The 22,995-nt window shown below is 34.7% G+C and overlaps 1 protein-coding gene across 1 annotated transcript in view; it reads left to right on the top strand.

The window, feature by feature from the left end:
* The first annotated feature begins 11,732 nt into the window (after positions 1-11,732).
* The window catches only part of LOC127786620 (long chain acyl-CoA synthetase 4-like), a 30,979-nt gene continuing 19,716 nt past the window's right edge, over positions 11,733-22,995 (top strand). The window contains exons 1-11 of the mRNA XM_052314128.1: positions 11,733-12,112; positions 12,706-12,769; positions 12,845-12,934; positions 13,888-13,944; positions 15,083-15,131; positions 15,396-15,472; positions 15,610-15,649; positions 15,731-15,825; positions 16,288-16,455; positions 16,614-16,724; positions 16,800-16,887. Of these exons, the coding sequence (XP_052170088.1) occupies positions 11,961-12,112; positions 12,706-12,769; positions 12,845-12,934; positions 13,888-13,944; positions 15,083-15,131; positions 15,396-15,472; positions 15,610-15,649; positions 15,731-15,825; positions 16,288-16,455; positions 16,614-16,724; positions 16,800-16,887 (991 nt within the window). The 5' untranslated portion in view covers positions 11,733-11,960. The remainder of the gene's footprint in view (positions 12,113-12,705; positions 12,770-12,844; positions 12,935-13,887; positions 13,945-15,082; positions 15,132-15,395; positions 15,473-15,609; positions 15,650-15,730; positions 15,826-16,287; positions 16,456-16,613; positions 16,725-16,799; positions 16,888-22,995) is intronic.

The raw sequence follows: 22,995 nt of genomic DNA, 5'->3' as shown, positions 1-22,995 counted from the left end.
ACTCTTGGTGGCAACAATTCCTTGCTCCAAATAGCTCCCGAACAAATTTCGGTTAGACCGAAACCGTCCTCCGAAACTACGAAGGGCTTATCGAGTCCATGCTCTAGTGAGATGGTGAATCCCAACACTCTCTCTTTGTGCTACATAGAGAGAGTAAAGGAGATTAGGGCTGGATTTCAATTGGGTTCAAATTAAAGGGTTTCTCAAGCTTAATAGTCTCACTATCAAGAACAATAGCTATGAGGAAGCAAGATGAGCAATGGAAAAATGGAAAATCAGAGAGGGTTTAAGCTTTCTAGAAGGAGAGGAATTCGAGTTAGGGTTTTTGGGAGAACAACTCAATGTAACAATTCTCACATTTTGTTTATATATCAAATATATAAACCCTAGAATCCCAAAACCCACCCAATCAAACAAAACTGACTAGGAGAGAGATGGGAGACCAAGGGACGACAAGAAGGACCCATGCCTTCGAGCCTCTTGTCCTCCCATGCCATGTGTCCCAATTTTCGTTGCAAAAGACGACAAATCTATTGTCCAGTCGCGACCTCTGCAATAAGACTGGTCGACAGCTCAAAATGAGCTGTCGACCGTTTCTCTTGAAACCGGTCAACTGGTTCCCCAGCCTGTCGACCGTTTTGGCCCCTTTATTCAAAATTTCCAGAAATTGCATCTAAACCCACTATTAACTCTTAATAGTACTTTCATTATCTCATAATGACACTAAGGCCCCCGTTAACTCTTAACAGCATGCCCGTCAATTCTTGACAATTGCTTCTTATTAATTAAATCATTGAACCCGATCCGTTAATTCTTAACGGCAACGTCATTAACTCTTATTAATAACGATTTCAGCCTTAATCGCTTAGTTAACCATCACACCCGGATATGTGTGTGACCTTCTAGGTTCACTACTATGTAGCAATCAAGACACGTCAAACTCTTTGACCCTGACCAAACACTTTTGGTCTACAACTAGGATCTTTTTATCTCCTCAAAGTACCCTGAAAGACCCTGAGTGACAACTAGTACTATGTCAGAGCGATCCTACAACTAATGAAGTCTTACTCCAAAATAGAACCTATTGGGGCTTCCGATTCCCATGTACTATAATCCCTCCATCCGTTATCATCCCAATCGAGTGAGAGTCACGGACTGATCAAACTCACTAACTCAATGACTATGCCAAAATTAGTGTGGTGAAATTGAGATGATACATCGGAACTCTTTCTGACATTGGAACACTTTCCAATCAAGTGTATCCTGGCTAGAGGTTTCTAGAATCAAAACCACCACTGATCGCATAAGATGTTTACCTCACGCCGGAGGTTGATGGATCCCATTAGCAATCACCTGCCTCCATATGCCACTACACAGGGACCACACAATGCATCTCTCACCCGATAACTGGATGGTCCTTAGCAACAGAAAATCCTCGACACTGACACATGAGACAACTGTGTTGCCTTCGATCAAAGGACCAATAACACAATTGAAGCATGTGATAGATCATAGATCCTCTAAACCATGTGATCTATCACTTGCGTCATATTCAGTAAGTGTTCTACTAACACCTACCCATATGTATAATATATCCCTCTCGTGGATTATGGCATGCGACTCACCATCCTTTATCATTCGCATCTCATACTAATCAAATGTAGTATCTCTTGTGTCAATCCATACTCAACTAATCATAGTCCTCATCTGAGAAGTCTAAGGACTAGGAATAACCATTAAGATATCCTTATTATAAAGGTCAATTGTCACATATTCTTAACACTTAAGAATACGACATTCAACAAGAAATCTAAGGACTCATTCATATATAATGATTAGAGAGCTATGAATGAAGATATGACCTCAAATATGAAAACATTTTTATTACATATTGCAAGAATTACATCATTAGTTCCATAAATATAAATGTCAAATGCCATCTAAGTCTAGCATTAGGGCACTAACACTAACATTCCTAGGCTACGATAATCCTCCAGGGGGATTCCACCGAAACCTATCCAACATCTGTTGACCTCATAACTCGACAAGTGGCCCACGCGAGATCCTCGAGAACCGTGCCTATAAATTCCTCACCCTTTGCCAAAAAGAATGATCTTCTTCCACCTTTGGTAAAAACTAACCTCATACTATTCATTATACTCATATGCTTACATCACTTACCACACACACGTTCCACCCTGGAAAGACCCTATAATCCATCGAAAGCATTTTCCACCACTTGTTACTGACTTAGGCATCGAAGGGTCAACGCATGAGAAATCCCTGTGCCTTCTAACCTTTGTTTGTGATCTTAGTTCACCTGAAATGATCAAGCTTCTCCCAGAGCAAACTTTCTTCTAAGAGTATCGACCCACAAGCAAATTCGCTTCCTCCTGGTGGACCATTCCACCCGAAGCAACTCTTTTCTCCCCGGTGAACCATTCCACCTGGAGCAATTCCCTTCCTCCCGATGGGACCATTTTACCCGAAGCAATTCGTTTCCTCTCAGTGGACCATTCCACTCGAAGCAATTTCCTTCCTCTCGGTGGACCATTCCACCCGGAGTAATTCCCATTCCTCTAAGAGCATTCCACTCTAAGCGATTTCATTTCTTTCAGATCCAACCTTCATTTCAGAAGAACCATTTTCCTGGAGCATTCCTTCTAGAGCGATCCACCAGACATGCGAAGCATCGTCAGATTGAAGCCAGGTAGACATCATATGTCACGTCCTTGCTTCACATGCAAGTTTTGATTGTTGTATTTTGGCAACAACACAAAGATATATAGAGAGAAATAAGGGATGGGGAGGAATTTGTTTATATTTTATGGTAAAATGGTCTATTTCAATGTTCTATTAATTATAAAAAAGGAAATTCTATATGCATCAACTTCTTTTACTCTTTACAGCAACATTCTACACTTACTCTTCGCATCCACGCTCAATTACTCTTTGCAACTATTTTTTTCCAAAATATCCTCTCGCACACAATGATCTCACACATAGCCATCCCACAACAACTTTTTCCCTAAAACCCTAACAACTCAATCGAAGAAGGCAAAATCAGATTTTTCACAGAAGGCAACAAATCGAAGAACATAAGGCAAAATCAAAGAACTAAACAGAAAAGGGCAAAATCAAACGAATGGCCATGGCGAGACCCATATGGAGAAGACGGTAGTGAGCGAAAGGAAGAGGGTTGCTACTATAACGGCCGTCGAGGACTCGAACAGACCTTTACTGGCTACGACAAACACGATTGCTCATCGCAATGTTAAAATCAAACAAAAAGAAGGTAAAACACTAGCGGTTGCCCATTATGCCAGAGAAGATGGTAACACGTAGAGATCAATGCTCCCGAACCCAAGGGCTCGGGAGCCTTCAGTGCACTCGAACCCCTTTAACGTACCGAAACCCTAGGGTTCAAGTATCTTGCAATCCACTTAATACATAAAACTTTGGAAAACTAGGTTGAACATTCGTTTCGAACCCTGGAGCTCGATTGCTTTGGATTTTTGTTTAAAAAATGCCCCACTGCATGATATTTTACTGTCAACTTATTTTATTTCAAAGTGTAGCAATGGCATTCATAGGAAGGAATTATTTTGTGTTTTTTTTTTAAATCAAAATAGAAGCACCTATAAATTAATTTACTAGAATTAAAAGAAATTCTTCTAGATCTTGGATGTGGGATGGGAGCCACTGTGTTAGCCATTGGAGATTACAAAACTTATCTGACTATTTATTGTTGCTAGATTGCATCAAAATTAGATATTGTCCAATCAACATGGAACAAAAAAAAATATAAATATATAATAAATATTACAAGATATATATCACAAGAAACACAACTTCATTTCACTTTGAACAAATCATAAATGTATAACGCTACTCAAAAATTCAATATTAAACAAGAAAAAAAACACATACTCATAAAAAACTTCTGAGAGCAATTCTCCCAAACCCTGAGGTTCGAGAAAATGCATTTTTTCCAAACGTTAGAGTTCGGGAGAAATACTTTCTCCCAAACTCTAAGAGGAAAAAACAAAACTTCCAACCTCTAGAGTTCGAGAGGTTTGCTTTCTTTCAAACTCTAGAGTTACGGAAACATTGAATTTTTCAATTTTTAAAATGCGAGAAAATAGAGAGATACAAGATGGTTACATATTTAGAAGGGTAAAAATGAGTGTTGCTTTTAGATTATTTTCATCATATTCAATTTTAGTAAAAAGTGACTGTTGAGAACAAAACACGTTACTGCTAGACATGGCCAAAATTGAACCGGACCGGTGGTTCGAACCGGAACCGGACCGGCCGGAAGCGGACCCGGAACCGGAACCGGAACCGGCGAAATTCGGTCCGGTTCCGGTTCAAGGTTCCGGAGAACCGGAACCGCCGGTTCCGCGGAACCGGACCGTTACCCCCCCCTCCCCCGTGGCCCCCCCTGTGCGGCCGTCCCCCCCCTCCCCCGTGCCCCCCCCCCCCCGTGCGGCCGTGCCCCCCTCCCCCAACGGTCCAAAATTGGACCGTTGGCTGCCACCCCCAGCCAATTTTATTTTATTTTTTTTTAAATTTTATAATTCCTATCTATATATACCCCTCCCTCCCCCACTCATTTTTCACACTTTCTCTCTCTCTCTCTCTCTCTCTCTCTCAAGTCTCAAGCTATTATTCTCTCAATTTTGTCTCTCATTTAATATTTTAATTTCAATTTCTTTAATCTTCTCATTTTGTTATTTATCAATTTATTCAATTATATTGTTAATTATTTATTACTTGTTACTATATTATTTTATCATTATTATATTTTTTTATTATCATACTTTTTTCAAAAAAATGGCAAGTGAAGGTAGAAATGTTGAAAATGTTGAGTTTGAAGCTCAAAATTTTCAAACACAAGAGAGTGAAACTCAACAAAAGGGAGGTGGAAAAATTTCTACTTCTGATATTTTTAATATTCATTTCAAGAAAACACCAAAAGGAGATGGTAAATTTGATGTATCTTGTAATTATTGTAATCAGGTATACAAATTCAAGCAAGGAGGTGGATATGGTACTTTCGCCCGACATTTGCAAACAAAGCACCCGCTCAAGGTTGGATTGAGCCGCGATCAAACACAAATATCCGGGTTTGCTACCTCTTCAAACTCTCCTCAATTATTTCATTATAATGAAGCTAATTGTAGGTCTGGTTTAGCTAAAATGGTAGCAATTGATCATTTATCTTTTAGTTTTGGTGAAAAATTAGGTTTTACTCGATTTTGTCAAAACTTTGTTAATCCTAGTTTTAAATCAATTCCTAGAAATACTTTGAAAAGGAATTTGTTAAAATTGTTTAAAAACTCAAAAATTGAATTGATAACATATTTTCAAAACAATAATATTAATGTTTCTATTTGTAGTGATATTTGGAGTGATCATTGGCAAACTCATTCATATATGGGTATTACTTGTCATTGGGTTGATGAAAATTATGTTTTACAAAAAAGAATTCTTGCGTATCGATGTTTTGATGAAAGTCATAATGTTGAAAATATTTGTAGATTAATTCAACAAATTTTACAAGAATATAGATTAGTTAATAGAATTTTTTCAATTTCTTTTGATAATGCATCGGCTAATACTGCTTCTATTAATGAATTGAAAAGAATTTGCCAACCAAATTTTGGTGGAAGATTTTTTCATGTTAGATGTGCATGTCATGTTTTAAATTTATGTGTTCAAGATGGTATTAAGTCACTTAATTCTTATTTAGATCCAATTAGAAATGTTATTTCTTATATTTGGGTACACCCTCGAACTGCAAAAGCATGGGCATATTTTTGCACCTCCAATGGTCAAACCCCAAAACGTTTTTCAAAAGATGTCCCTACTCGTTGGAACTCAACTTTTAAATTACTTAATCAATCTTTTGAATATAAAGATTTATTGTGTTCTTTTGCAGCAAATTATATTCCACAATATCCTGTTTTTCCAACTATGTGGAATGTTTGTAGTTCAATTTTGAATATTTTACGAATTTTTAATGATGCTACTCATACACTTAGTAGTGTTTATAAACCAACTTCACATCAATTTTTAATAGAAGCAATGAATGTGGCCGGTGTATTAATGGAAGGAATTAATGTTGAAGAAATTTGTCATGCTGTTTTAGAAATGAGAGAAAAATGGTTACGTTATTATCAATTTATTCCTGAAATTTTTCTTGTTACTATGGTATTTGATCCTAGGTGTAAATTTGATGGTTTAATTGAGTGTTTGTCTAACTATTATTCGTTGTTAGGATTAGAAAATAATGAAGAAATTGATGTGAATATTATAATTTCTAAGGTTAGAACTCTATGCAATCAATTATATGAAGCATATGTTATTGCTCCTAGTAGTGAAGAATCATTTCCATCCATGGCTCCGCATTCCTCTTCCTCCCAACCAATGAAATGGGGTCATAAATTTTTAGATCAAAGGAGGAAAAAACCTAGATCGAGCTCACATTCGGAGCTCGAAACTTATCTAACCACAGTTTTTGAGTTTGGTGATGATACATGTTTAAATTTTGAAATTTTGGAGTGGTGGAAAAGGCACAAGGAGACATTTCCAACTCTTGCAATTATTGTAAGTCAACTTCTTGCAGTTCCAGCTTCAACTGTAGCCGTTGAACAAACATTCAGTAGTGGAGGCAACATTTTGGACGAAAGAAGATCAAGATTGGCTCCAGAATCATTGGAAGCTCAAGTTTGCCTCGATGATTGGGAAAGAGCTAACATGCGACGTCAAGAAGAACTTATCCATTCATCATCATCTGACGAATGGGTTAATGATGGTTCAACAACGGCGACTTCCGACTCCAATGAAGATGCGTAGGATCCAAGTCCATATTTTATTTTTTTTCACATTTGTAAAAATTAATTACTTGTATTACATTTTTGTTGTAATTATTTTTTAATGAAATTAAGTCTAATTCTATTTTTTATTTTTCACTTTTGTAAAAATTAATTACTTGTATTACATACTTGTTTAGTTATTTTAATTATTTTTAATGAAATTATTACTTATATTTCTTCAATTTTTAGTAGTGTTTTTTTATTAAAAATATGGTTGAGAATATTTATATTTACAATTACATTTAACAATTAAAAATCGAAACCAAACCGAACCGAACAACGGAACAAGGACCAAAATTGAATACAACAATATTTAAAAAAAATTCGGTTTGAACCGGAACCGGAACCGTTGACCGAACCGGCTTAAACCGTTGACCGAACCGGTCCAAACCGTTGACCGAACCGGCACGAACCGGAACCGGAACCGAACCGTCCCAAACCGCCTTTGGGCGGTTCGGTTCAGGTTCAAAGATTTCTTGAACCGGAACCGGCGGTTCATGAACCGGAACCGGCGGTTCATGAACCGTGGCCATGTCTAGTTACTGCAAATAAAATTTTTCTTATAAAAAATATTAGTGCATTTTTTAATAAAATAGGGGCAATCAATGCAATTTAGGCTAATTTTTGAACAAGAACAAATCATAAATCTATAACATTACTAAAAAAATCAATATTGAACAAGAACAGAAAAACAAACTCACAAAAAACTCCCAAGAGTTCGGGAGAATTGCGCTCTCCTAAACCCTAGGCTTCGGGAGAATGCATTTTTCAGAATGCAATTCTCTCGAACCCTGGGGTTCGAGAAAATGCATTTTTTCCAAATCTTAGAGTTTGGGAGAAATGCTTTCTCCTAAATTTTGAGAGGAGAAAACAAAACATCATAACTCTAGAGTTTGAGAAGTTTGTTTTCTCCGGACCTTGGAATTAGGAAAACATTGAATTTTTTAATTTTTAGAGTGCAAGAAGATAAAGTGATATAAGATGATAGTATATTTAAAAGGATAGAAATGGGTGTTGCTTTTAAATTATTTTCATCATATTCAATTTTAGTAAAAAGTAATTGTAAAGAACAAAACATGTTATTACAAATAGAATTTTTTTTTATTAAAAATATTCATGCAATTTTTAATAAGGCAGGGACAATCATTGTAATTTAGGCTAATTTTTTAACGGTAAACTTACCCACCCAATGCCCATATTTGAAACATGAGTTCTTTGCAAATAATTCAAATTACATGAAGTCTAAGCTGCAATTGACCCTAAAAGTAAATGCTGAGTTTAAACTTAAAAATAATAAGAAACTTAGATATTCTTAAGAATTTATTTATCATTTAATATAATAATAGATCATATTGTTGGCAATACTAGAGTAGGGACGCCACTTGTTCTTGCCCCCTGTAATATTCGGATTCGGAACGCCATACGACACCACATCAGCATTGACTTTGATTTTTTTAAATAAATTGATTTGAATAGTACACTTTATTAAGTATACTTTTATATAAATAGGAACATTATTTAGGAAAGAAGAAGTCCGGGATGCAGTCGACAGCTCCGATGATCTGCTCCCCGTTGACTTTGACTTCGATTATTCGCGTCCATCCACACATCACCCCCGGGCATGGCGTCAGTGGCGGAGCCACGTGAGGCCCATTTGGTCAGATTTTTATTTATTTTTTTTATTTTTTTATAACGAGTTATAACTAAAAATAAAGAAGGTTATATTATAATTTATTATTATAAATAAATATTGAATAAAGTAGGTATATAATAGTTCAGTAATGACTACCATAGTATTTTTTTATAATTTATTCATAATTTTATTTTTTTTACAATGATGATGCAAAGAAAACAAAGTATTGAAAAAAAATTGTGAAGTAAAAAAAAATAAATATAGAGGAAATTTATATTGAATAAAATAAACAAGTTAACAAAGTAAATATTGAGAAAATTGATGTTGCACAACTTCTTATAGATCCCAAATTAAGAACTCTAATAATGGATTACAATGTTAATCTTCGAGATCAATTAAAAAAGTCTATTTGGAAAGAGGTTTACGTCAATATCGAAATCAAGACGAGTCATTCTAATTTGGTTTAATGAATTTGATGATTCGTTAGAATATAGTATAAGTAAAGATGTCGCATTTTACGTATAGTGTTATCTTCTTAAAACAAATAATGAGAAACAATGAAGTGTGATTGGTTCTTTTGTGAAAGAATGATTTAGTAATTTAAAAAAAAAATAGACTTCAAGTTCATGTTGGAGATGTCAATAGTGCACACAATTAAGCTCGAAACAATTGTGAGACCTTAATAAATCAAGAACAAAATATTGAGAGAGTTTTTTTCAAACAATTAGAACAAATATGGTATGATTATCGAATTCGTCTAAATGAATTAATTGATTGTGTTCGACTTCTTTCACAGTAATAACTATCCTTTCGTGGTCATGACAAGTCTGAATATTCAAATAATTAAGATAATTTTTTTGAACAATTGTAATTTATAGTATGAAAAACCGTAAGAAACAATTATAATTTTTTTTACATTTTCATATTATCATTATTATTTTATTTTTAAAATTATATTTTTTTTGTATTTAAGTTTTCCCCACTGAATCAAAGTCTTGGCTTCACTCCTACATGGTGTAATGGTAAATTACTTAGAGTTTTACATGGAGTATCGGGATTTGAATCAATATGGTGACTTGAAATGTAGAATTATTTCTGAAAGGCAGTATTTAATTGGAAGGCAACAGTAAGATTAGAAAAAAAATCCCAAATGAATTGTACCGAATGTCCAATTCTGAATATGTATAGATTGTAACTACATTTAAATTTATCTGAATAATGCATCAGGGGATAAGGTCATCCGTCCTTAGAAATTAATCGAATAAAGTTTGAATATCCAGGTGAATAAAAAAAAATTCAAACACAATGTAACTATAATTACGATTTTATTTTCATATTAATAAATTTATTTGGGTAAAATTTATTAAAATATAATTGTATTTTTTTTGTCATTTTAATTATTGATGTTAGGATAATTATGTTATTTATTATTTTATTTATTAATAATATATTTTTCAGTCATAATTTTTTAAATTTTCTTTTTATTTTATTAAATATTATTAAAATAATATAAAATAAATATAAAATATTTTTTTATCTGAATAGATTGTAGGTATTTTAGGAAAGTCCTTTTCATGTAAGACTTTGGGGACAGAGTTGGCACATTATTAGTTGCAGGGAATGAGTACTTTAATTAAATGCAATCCGAGGTCCGTCCGGACCAAAGCTGGATGGATGGAGATAAGATTGGACGGTGGGCTGGGAATCAATTTAAAGCAAAGAAAGCCACCAAGCCAACTACTTTATGGTGGGGGGGCAGTTGCCACTGTTGTGTGCTGCCGCTTTTCAAAATTATTATTGTCTAATAATGGAGTATTTGTGTGAGTTTATGGGAATCAATAATTTAATATTAAAAATAAAAAAAATTATATTATACTTTATTACTAAAAATAAAAAAAAAGTAAGTATTAAAAAAAATAAGGTATATAATAGTCTATTAGTAATCATCATAATATTTGTTATAATTTGTTCATACTTTTATTTTTTTATAATAATAATAATAATACAAAAAAATTAAGTATTAAAAAAAATTGTAAAACAAAAAAAGTAAGTATGGAAGAAATTTATATTGAAAAAAATGAGTAAGTTAATAAAGTAAGTATTAAACAAATTAATGTTGCACAATTTTCTATGAATCCCGAGTTAAAAACTATAATAATGGATTACAATATTAATCTTCGAAATCAAATTAAAAGAGTATACTTGTAAAGAGATTTGTGTTAGTCTTAAAATCAAAACAATTTATTTCAATTTTGTTCAATGAATTTGGTGATTCGTTAGAATATACTATAAATAAAGATGCCACATTTTATTTATACTGTTATTTTTTTAAAACAAATAATAGAGAACAAAGAGGTGGTAATTTTTTTGTGAAATAAGGGTAAGTAATTTTAAAAAAATAAGATAGATTTTAAATTAATGTTGGAGATGCCAATAGTATATATAATTAAGTTAGAAACAATTGTGAAGTTTTAATGAATCAAGATCAAAATGTTGAGACAATTTTGTTCAGGCAATTAGAACAAACAATTGATTGTGTTCGATTTCTTCTAGGACAAGATCTACACTTTTGTGGTTAGAACGAGTTTAAAGATTCAAATAATCAAGATAACTTTATTGAACAATTGTAATTTCTTGTATGAAAAAGTCGTAAGAAACAATTATAAAATAATTTTATATTTTAATATTAATTTTACTATCTTATTTTTAAAATAATATTTATTGTATTTAAATTTCTCTCCACTTAATCAAAATTCTGACTCCACCTCGTATGTTAGTTATTGCTATTATAAGTAAGTAATAGCAATATTAATTTTGTAATAAATAATTATGTAATTATGTTTTTAAATAAATAATTATTGCTATTATTTATTGTCTAATAAATAATTTGTTAGTTATTTCTATTATGTTTTTAAATAAATAATTATGTCTTAAAAATAAATATCTACTTTACTAAATATTAATTTTGTAAAAACAAATCGATAAAAAAAAAAAGGAAGTAAAGAGGCATTATTAGTACCTATGTATTCTTCGCAGGGAGGGAAATGGGAAATTTTTTAAATATATTTATTAATTTAATAAATTTTTATATTATTATTTATTAATTTACATTTCTTACAAATACTTGATAACAGTTGGTAAGGTAACTTATATTCGGAACAAAATACTTTCTGAAAACCAAAAGAAAATGACAAAAAGGCGGTATTTCCTTTCTTGCTACCAAACTTAAAACTTGGTGCAAACTGTTCTCTCTCTCTCTCTCTCTCTGCCGAACTCGACAAAACTAGCGGCGGCGGCCATACCTCACCGCGGGATTGGCCGTCTCTCGGCCATCGTTTCGTAAATTACGTCTGCCTTTTTTATTTGCCGATTATTATTAATTTGTATTGTCGTTGTTGCAGCAACCACAGCTAGAGAGAGAGGCAGAGAGAGAGAGAGAGAGAGAGATGGCGGAGAAGAAGTATGTGATAGAGGTGGAGGGGCCAAAGGAGGGCAAGGATGGCAGGCCTTCGGTGGGAGCAGTGTATCGCAGCGTATTCGCCAAGGATGGCTTTCCGCCGCCCGTTCAAGGCTTGGACTGCTGTTGGGACATTTTCCGGTCTCTCTCTCTCTCTCTCTCTCTCTCTCTCTATACACACACACACACACACACGCACGCACGCACGCACAAATATATCTCTCAATTTCAGGTTTTGAATTAATTTACTTGCGTTCAACTGCCTTCAATTCTGTTAAGTGTTCTACACGATCTTGTTGTATTTGAGATTGCTTGATGAAGTCACTTGGTTTATCTATGCTTACCTGCTTTTTGATCTCATCAAGGCCGACGATGGTTAATTTTGTTTCTTTTTTTTTTTTTTTTGTTTCTTTTTATGCTTGCGGTTTATCTTTTATCGCCTGTTTAGTTAGTTTGCGGAAATCAGACTCAATATTGACTTGTCTAGTTGGATTTCGGATGATTTAGCATCACAACATGTGAGTCACACCTAACCTAATCATCTTCATCATCAAGCTGCTTTTGGAATCCAACTGCCTTTTTTTACTGCGGATTCCTTTCCAACCGTTAGGTTTTTTTATTTTTTCAGGCATGACCTTTATTTTACTGCGGTACTCTTCCTTCTTGGTTTTCTGAATTATTATATATATATATTTTTTAAGCGAGTTATTATATTTTTTGTTTGCTTGCTACAGCATGTCAGTGGAGAAATACCCCAATAATCGGATGCTTGGCCGCCGGGAGATCGTGAATGGGGAGGTATGGTCCCCTGCCTTCTAACTTATATTTAAATATTTGACTAACGATAACATTATTAATAATCTCAATATGCAGCCTGGAAAATACATTTGGCTAACTTACAAACAAGTATTTGACTTGGTTGAGAAGGTTGGAAAATCCATTCGCAGCTGTGGGGTTGAGGAGGTATGTGACAATCACTGTATGTTGGTAAACAAGGTTCAGAAGTCAGAACCGCTGTGTGTGTGTGTGTGTGTGTGTGTCTCTCTCTCTCTCTCTATATATATATATATATATAGAGAGAGAGAGAGAGAGAGAGAGAGAGAGAGAGAGGGTTTTTGGGACTAGTCAAGCTTATATACAAACAACAGCCTAATTTACTTTGAATAATGATTTTTGTCTGAAAATGTTGTCCTAAATGGGCAAAAATATTTTCAGACTCCCATTTACGACAAGATTTTTGGACAGTGTATCATTGTTCATTTACTTTATACAGGACAGACTTCATTTTATTTTATTCTACTCCTTTTCTGGGTTGGAAGGGGAGAATGTTATTAGTGGTTGCCATTTTATTTTTTATATACTAATTTGATTTTCTTTCTGCTTGTTCTTCTCTAGATTTCTGTTGGAATATAAACATGATATATGAATGGGATGTGTCTAGAAGGTTAGGTGGTGAATTAGGTACATGAATTGGATGTGTTTAAAAGATTATATTCATTCGGCTAAGGAGGTTCTAAAGACCTTGAGGATTGAAGGGTTGTGTTCGTGAATGAGTGGTTGATTGCATTGTCATTAAGATGGAATCTAGATGGTTTTATTGAGTAGTATAAGTAGATCCTTGTACCAAAGCTACTGCCAAGTGAAAGTTGTAATACAGAGCGTTAACCAGTTAAACCAAAGTTACTCCCTTTCTCTTATTTCCTCTGTTAGTGTGAGTGAGCCCACCAAACTTCCTGTGATTTCTGCATTAGTTTCTATTACCTCATTGTCAAACAGTAATTTTGAGTTGTAAGTACTACTAATTAACTTTGCATGTTCTCATCGAACTAGAGGAGAATGGAAAAGAATGAGGGACTGTTATCAGAAATTTAGATTTGTGAATTGTCTTATTTGAGTATCTTGATGTCTTCTTTTAGGGAGGACGATGTGGTATCTATGGTGCCAATTGCCCAGAGTGGATTATGAGCATGGAGGTACTTATTTTTTTCCTCTGTTCTCTCCCTCCCTCTCTCCCCATCAATTTCCTGTTCATTCATTTATCCTTTCGAGACTTGTTTTGCACAATTACATGCCTTATATATGTACATGAGATATCTCATCTTGGTATCCGATTCAATAATTGCGGTAGGGCACTATTTTGTTGATGGCCATATTCTCTAGAGAACTACACTTCCACCAAGCACAGAATCAAATCAGTTATTTCCCACCCATTAAGGAGACTCATTCTTGTTTTCCATTTGGGATACCTCTTGATTCCATCTTCTGCACATCAACTATGACAGAGAGGAACTAAAGATGAAGGTTGGGCAATGTTGTCTCTGCCATACATTTTTCTTCCCAGCTGCAACTGAGGCTTCTAACTTTAAAGGTGGTTCCCTGGGTTCTATGCTTTGTCCTTGTGATGGATCTGAACCAGTCAGTCAACTAATCATTCTGTATCAGCGATCATCTTTGGTAGCCTTTTCTTTTCACAACTATATGCTGAATAATACACAAGTTTGGTGGCTTATTCATCAATCATCACATGATAAAAAGTTACTAGATGATCCCAAGTTAATCATTATCCTGTAGTTGGAATTTCTAAAATAACTTGGAAAGTTTTAGTTTACTGGTCGTTGTATTTGTAGATTTCTTATCCACTCAACAGAATTAGATGTGATGAATATATTCTCAACTAATTTTCTTCATCATTTTTGAATTTTACTTTTTAAAGCCCTTCCATTTTTCTATTCCACAATTCTTTTTACATCATATAGCCACTCTCTTGATGAAAAATCCATTCAATTTCCCTTGTTTTCTGGTTTACATTGCTAGAAGCTGATCTATTTTTGAACAGCTTCATACCTGTATTTGAAGCATTCTTCTTTACTTTTTCGTCTTTTATTTGTTTTCTGTATTTTGTTTTTTTGATTACCATGATCAAACATGGAATGTTCAGGTGTTTTATGATATAACTAATTGTTTTAATTTATCTGTCCATCTCATTATTCATATGCTATACTTCTGCACATGGACGCATCTTGCCAACTTGGTCTCATTGTGGCTATTATTGTTGTAGAACATTCCTTGCAGTTCTTTTGAGACTTACTTTAAAACTGAATACTAATGCAGGCCTGCAATGCTCATGGACTATATTGTGTTCCTTTATATGACACCCTAGGTATGCCCCATCTCTTCTTTTGCTTAGATATACTTGAACTGGCTGTTTTTTTTTCCTCATTAGATGTTAGTATCTTATTTATACTGGTGGAGTAGCATATCTTCTTTTTTTTTATTATTATATTCATAGTGCGAGAATCATTAGAAAGTTCAACATACTTCATTGGGCCCCTTTCCTAGCTGCTTATGATTTGGGGGAAGTGGTAACTTAACAAGAATAAATATGTCGTTGAAGCTGCTTGACTGCTTCTCTTCCACGGGTTAGGTGCTGGTGCACTGGAATTTATTATATGCCATGCGGAGATTACAATTGCATTTGTGGAAGAAAAAAAGCTCCCTGAGGTAGATGTATCCAATTATTTTTGGTTTCCTAAATAAGATTGTAATATTGAATGCAAAAACATTTCTTAATTACATTTGATGAATACATTCAATTTAGCACCAAAATATAGCAACTTGATTTTCTTCTGCTTTTACAGATTCTGAAAACATTTCCTAACACAATAAAATACTTGAGAAGTAAGTTGCATTTGATTCAATATTCAGTTTCGATTCGCATGTGGAATTTAGAAACAATGGTATAATGATTTTTTCATGCAGCAATTGTGAGCTTTGGAAAGGTTACTCCTAAACAACAAGAAGAATTTCAAGAATTTGGTTTGGCTATATACTCTTGGGATGAGTTCTTGTCATTGGTAAGCTACATGTTGATTTTTCTTCCTTTTTACTAGCAGCCATATGACATGCCTTGACTGCTAGCAAAGTTGTTGTATGCACTTCTGTCTTTCCATGCTGCAGGCATGCACGTGGTAGCTTCTGTTGTATTGCATCAGGGTCACGTAATAGGATTGTGATTCATGCTAAGATGTTTTCTATCAACTAATTCCCTTCTTTTATGACAATTACAAGCCGTAGGAAGGTGTCAGCAACTATTGATCTCAGTCTACAAACTAAAAGTAATTAAAAAAGACTGTTATAAAATAAGATAAAATGACCACAATGGAACTCGGTCTGATTGTTCTTCAAGGTCACAGTGGTCAAATTTAAGGTTCTATGGTCTTCAAATTGTGGGTGCTTCTACATGTTTTCACTAATACTGATGTTGGCTTCAAATATTGTAAGGCGCATCTATGAATTTTGCCCTTCTGTTTTTGTAGGGAGATGATAAACACTATGATCTTCCCATGAAAAAGAAAAGTGATATTTGCACAATAATGTACACTAGTGGCACAACTGGTAATCCAAAGGGTGTTATGATTTCAAATAATAGCATTGTTACTCTCATAGCTGGGGTGAAGCGGTTGCTGGTGTGCGTTCATGAAGCGGTAAGCACATGGGTCAATTTAATTTTCTACATCTTTGGAGAATGTGGATAGAGTTGAAGTTGGAAAATGAATTTTTTTTTCTCCATTTTGAAAGAAGATCTTTCATGTACTAATATACCGTATGAGAGACTGCTCACATGCTGGTTGAAATTTTACAGTTGAATGTAAATGATGTTTATCTTTCATATCTTCCTCTGGCACACATCTTTGATCGGGTAATTGAGGAGTGTTTTATCCATCATGGTGCTTCAATAGGATTTTGGCGTGGGGTAATACAATTACCTTCTCTTTTTTTCATACATCATAGTTCAATGTACCAATCAGGTGTTTGTTTCCATCTTTAGGATGTTAAGTCACTGATTGAAGATATTGGCGAGTTGAAACCTACTATCTTTTGTGCCGTTCCCCGTGTATTGGATAGAGTTTATTCAGGTACGATTTTCTCTCTCATGATATGCTAATTCATGATCGTGACACATTTTGAACAAGATATAAGGGATACTTAAAATCAGATGTTGACTTGTGCTTCATAAATATTGTGGCCTTAAACATCTTTAGTGTTTTGATGCATGAAGAAGAAGAAGAATAGTTTCTTATCTTCATTGATAATACACGTCATTTTATACGCATAGGAGAGACTATATTTGGTAGGTCAACTTGCAAAGAATCAGGAAATTAATCCTAGGAGATAGGAAAGGTAATAACAAGAGAAAGACTAGGGATTATACAAGGTTTTATAGGTTTTCTGAATAAAGCAAATTCTATAGGTAGAGAAGAATTATTTCAAGGATTTCTAACACACCTTCTCAAGCTAGTGAATGGATGTCTTCCATTCCAAGCTTGCTTGTGATCTCTTGAAATCTTAGAGTAGGCAATCCCTTAGTTAAGACATCAGCCAGCTAATTACTCGAAGGCATGTAGGGAATACTAATCAGCCCATTGTCCAATTTTTCCTTTATGAAATTCCAGTCCACCCCAATGTGTTTAGTGCGATAATGTTGGACCAAATCGTGTACAATTTTGATGGAAGATTTGTTGTCATAATAAAGCTTCGTAGGTCATTTTCTCTTGATCTTAAGATCATCAAGAACTATCTTAAGCCACAAAAGTTCACAAATCCCATTTACCATAGCCCTAAATTCAGCTTCTGCACTAGATAATGCAACCACATTTTACTTCTTTCTCCGCCAAGTTACTAGATTGCCCCCTAGATAGATACAATAGCCAGATGTAGACCTCCTATCCACTAGAGAGGAAGTATAGTCAGCATCTGCATAAACCTCCAAGTTAAGTTCCTCACCTCTTTTGAATAAAATCCCTTGTCTTGGCATTGCTTTGAGATAATGCATAATTTTGTGAATTGCTTGCTAGTGCTTTTCCCTCAGGTCATGCATGAATTGAGTCACTATGCTCATTGCATAGGTTATATTTGGTTTAGTGTGGGAGAGGTAAATTAATCTCCCAACAAGTCTTTAATATCGCCCCTTATCAACTACACCATCCTCTTCTTCTTTACCCATTCTATGGTTTAGCTCAATGGGAGAAGATCCAACATATTTCCGTTGAGAAATCAAGATACCCTTCTTTGAGTAAGCCACCTCAATGCCCAAGAAGTATTTCAACCTCTTAAGATCTTTAATCTCAAGTCCTTAGCCAAGCATCTCTGGAGAGATTCTCTCTCGGCTAGATCATCTTTGATTATAATGATGTTGTCAATATACACAAGTAGGGCTGCCATTTCACCTGTGGTTGAGTGTTTTATAAACAGAGTATTGTCTCCTTGACTTTGTTTGTACCCAATTGCTAGCATGGCTTTCATATGTCTCCCAAACCATGCTCGGGGAGATTGTTTCAACCCATACAATGCCTTTTTCAACCTACAAACTTTATTATTACCAAAATTTTGATAAAATCCGAGTGGTGGTTCCATGAACACTTCTTCCAAGTCTCCATGAAAAAAGGCATTCTTCACATCAAGTTATTGTAAACATCAACCAAATTAGCAGCTAGGGACAATAATATTCATACTGTATTTGTTTTTGCAAGAGGGGGCACAAGTCTCTTGATAGTTTACCCCATAGGTTTGAGTATACTCTTTTGCAACTAGCCTAGCTTTGTACCTTTCTAAGGATCCACCAACCTTATACTTAAAGGTAAATACCCATTCGCATCCCACTTTTTTTACCCTTTGGTAAGGTGGCTATTTCCCATATCTTATTCTTCTCTGAGACATTCATTCCCATCGTTTCCTCTTTCATAGCTTGCACCAAGTTCCTATCCCTTAATGCCTCTTGTAAGGGTTGAGGAGTGTTAATGTAGTGTAAGATAGTAAGGAAAGTTTTATACTGTGGAGACAATCTATGGGAAGATGCAAAGTGAGAAATTGGGTGTTGAGTGCATTTTTGGGTTCCCTTCCTAATAGCAATAGGCAAATTCAAATCATGAGAGTTTGACTCATCGAAGGAAGGAGAATAGGAAGATGTAGTACTCGGTTTTGGTTCAAATTCATGAATCTGTTGAGGTTTAGAAGTAAGTCTCTTCTTTCTTGAATAGGCTTGTAGTGGCTTAGTAGAATTTAGATCCAGTTGTTGCCCTTCTTGGATATTTTCAGGTTCTATTTCCATCTTAGTTTTGGTTCCAGGTGCTCTTTGGGAAGTTGGGGTGTCTATTTCAGGTTTTGGGGGAGGAAGTTGCACTTGGGAAGGACTTGGAATTGGAACCAACTGTGTTGGATGTGGGAATACTGTCAAGAAGGAATCCTTCCTTATCTTCCACCTTGAAATTCTCCCCTCAAAGATAAGGGGTTTGGGCTTGGAAGAATGATGCATTTTCATGAAAGGTGACACAACTTAACACTTTAGGTTGTAATTCTAAATGGGATAGAATTTGGAGACCACATGTAGGACTTTGATTTCCATGTACTCTAGATGATATCCTATTGATTATGTAAGCTTTCGTTAAAACAACTTCCTTCGTAAAATGTTTTAGAACATTATTTTGAAACAAGAATGCCCATGTAACATTAAGTGCTTATTTTTCCTTTCAACTATGCTATTTTATTGAGGTGTATCGACACACGAGCACTCATAAATGATTCATTCCCTTTGGAAAATTTGTGAAAGAGTTTGGTTAAAGTAATCTCTTGCATTATTAGATCTAACCCGTTTTACAGACACCCCAAATTGTGTGTTAATCATTTTGTGAAAAGTGGGAAGTATGGCTAACTTCTGCTTTTTCTTTCATGAGGAATAACCAAGTTATTCTAGTGTAATCATCAATGAAAGAAACAAACCACCTAGCCCATGTAATGTTAGGAATTCTAGATGGACCCCCAAATATCAATGTGAATCAAGGAAAAAAGGCATAGAAGATTGTAGAAAATATGTAATTATTTAGTTTTTTAATTTTATATTTAAATGTACAGTTTGTTATAATTTTATCCCTAGGATATTTTTTTCCCATTGCCTTGTTCGGCAGTTTCTAAGACATAAATGACTCTTATGCAACGGTTACATTTGTACCATACATATACTTTGTCAATTTTGAATGAAGGAATGTTGTTTTTCTGTCAAAAACTACATGGTATTAGAGCGGTGAGACGGAGAGTTCAGAGAGAGAGAGATAGAGAGATAGAGAGAGAGAGAGAGAAAGCGGCGAAGATGGTCACAGAATGGAGCCACAGTCATAGATCGGCCACTGCCCATCTCCATTTTTGTCCGCCATCATCGTAGCCACATCCACAATCGTCTCTCTAGTCCCGCAAGAAAGAAGATACATCAAATCAAATCCTAATTAGCCTTTGAGGGGTTGTTGTTAGTCATATCTCCAAAGGAATTGAAGGATGATGCTGGTTGCAATACCAGTAAAATAAATCTACTTTTAATGAAGACACAAGTCCTCAGAGTAAATGTCATCCTCCACAAGACGACACAAGAATTTTGGGATGCCGCAAAGGAGAAGTATTCCGACACCAAAGACATAGTAGAGGCATTGTCAAGGAGACCTCTCAAACACCCAATATTTTAGTTGTCTAACTAAAATATTGGAAGCAACTCTATATGTTCAAGGTGACCGAGTCTTCTAGAAGACAAACTCAGAAGACAGTTGACGGGAAATGTTCTTTTTCAATTCTTTGGTCTAGTAATGATAGTGAGATTATGTTACGGCACTATCGTTTGGGTCATCCTAATCTTTTGTATCTTAAAAGAACTTTTTCCATCCTTATTTAATAAAAATTCAGTTGATGTTCCATGTGAAGTCTGTCAATTATCTAAGCATGTTTGCGATTCTTATCCACATCAAACTTACCAAGAATCTCATCCTTCCTCATTAATTCTTAGTGATGTTTGGGAATCTTCTAAAATTATAAGTGCAACCTGGGAAAGATAGTTTGTTTTGTTCATCTATGACCACACTCGTCTCTCATGGGTATTTCTCATGAAAGAAAACTCCGAGGGAGGACAATTATTCAATAACTTCCACATCATGGTTCAAACTCAATTCAATGCCAAAATTCAAATTCTCAATACTGATAATGCCAAAAAATTATTTTAATTGAATGCCTCCAATATTGGTTTTGAAAGATTATTTCTTTGGTAGGGTTGTTTTGGGGGGATGTTGTTCTTACTACTACGTATCTTATTAATTGAATGGCTTCTTAGATTCTCAAATTTCAGACTTCATGTCAAGTTTTTCTCAAGGCATATCCTACCAATCATCTCATCTCATCTATACCTCTTAAAGTGTTTGGTTGTACTTCTTTTGTCCATATTCCTCATTAAAATTGAGATAAATTTGACCCTAGAGCAATCAAATGTATCTTCCTCAGTAATACTCCAAATCAGAAGGGATATAAGTGTTACTATCCTCTCACAAAGAAATTCTATCATTCTATGGATGTTACTTTCCTAGAAAAACAACCCTATTATTCCAAAACCAATATTCAGGGGGAGAGTGAGAATTCAGAAGAATTTTGGTTTTTGGGATTTTGAATCATCTCCTACTACTGTCCTTCCTTCTACTCCTAGTCCAAAGTCTCATGTCATTGAACATCAATCAAATTTACAGTCTTTGAGTGTTCCATTACAACAGTTACATCCTTTGAGTATTCCTTCAATTGTTAACAACAAAGCAATAATTGTCTATTCTAGAAGGAAGAAAGATCAAGGACATGTAGAAGAACAAGTGCAACTCACTACTAACCATGAAGTTGAACCAAATTCAATTCCAAAAGAGACACAAAAAGGTAATACTGTTTCTAATTCTGAAGAGGTGAATTTAGATGATCTTGATCTACCAATTGCCCAAAGAAAAGGTGTAAGGTCCTGCACAAAGCATCCCATCTGCAATTTCCTATCTTACAAGAGGTTATCCCCAGAATACTGTGCTTTTACTACTAAACTAACAGATATTTAGGTTCCTAATAATATACAAGAAGCTCTCCAGATACCTGAATGGAAGCAAGCTGTAAATGAAGAAATTAGAGCACTTGAAAAGAATGGAACTTGGGATGTAGTCAATTTGCCTCCTAGAAAGAATCTAGTTGGATCCAAATGGATTTTTACCATTAAGCAGAAAGCAAATGGAAGTGTTGAAAGGTTCAAAGCTCGATTAGTTGCTAAAGGTTTCACATAGGCTTATGGTATTGACTATCAAGAGAGTTTTGCTCTTGTTGCTAAATTAAATACAATTCGAGTACTTTTATCTTTTGTAGTGAATCATGACTGGAAATTACATCAATTAGATATCAAGAATGCTTTTCTCAATGGAGATTTGGAAAAGGAGGTGTATATGGAGATACTTGTAGGTCTTGAGGATCAAACAAACTCAAACAAAGTCTATAAGTTAAAGAAATCTCTTTATGGTCTCAAATAGTCTCCTAGAGCTTGGTTTGATAGATTTACAGAAGTAGTAAAGAAGTTTAGTTATTCACAATGTCAGTTTGATCATACTTTGTTGAAGAATATCCATTATTATTGTGTACGTAGATGATATAATCCTAACAGGAGATCATAAAGAGGAGAGTAGCAAACTCAAGAGGTTTCTTGCAAATGAATTTGAAGTCAGAGATTTGGGAAATCTAAAATATTTTCTTAGATGGAAATTGGCAAGATCCAAGACAATTGTTGTAGTTTCTCAACGTAAATATGTTCTTGATCTATTTAAGGAAACTGGAATGCTTGGATGCAAACCTTTAGATTCTCCAATGGAGATTGTAACTAAAGATAGAGAGGAAAGGAAAAATGCTCCTGTTGATAAATGAAGATATCAGAGACTGGTTGGAAGACTTATCTATCTATCATATACAAGACCTGATATTGGTTTTGCGATAAATGTAGCCGGCCAATTTATGAACAATCCCACTGAAGAGCATATGAACCAATTGTATCACATTTTGAGATACCTAAAGAAAACTCCTAGGGAAGGTCTATTATACTTTAATAATAGGAATATTGAGGTATCCACTGATTCGGATTGGGTTGGTTCTATCTTTTGGATATTGTACTTATGTATGGGGAAACTTGGTAACTTGGAGCAAGA

Source organism: Diospyros lotus, chromosome 12, assembly GCF_014633365.1.
Source record: "Diospyros lotus cultivar Yz01 chromosome 12, ASM1463336v1, whole genome shotgun sequence".
Classification (NCBI taxonomy): domain Eukaryota; kingdom Viridiplantae; phylum Streptophyta; class Magnoliopsida; order Ericales; family Ebenaceae; genus Diospyros; species Diospyros lotus.
The sequence above is the reverse complement of the archived record's forward strand: the minus strand, read 5'-3'. Positions and strand labels throughout refer to the sequence as shown.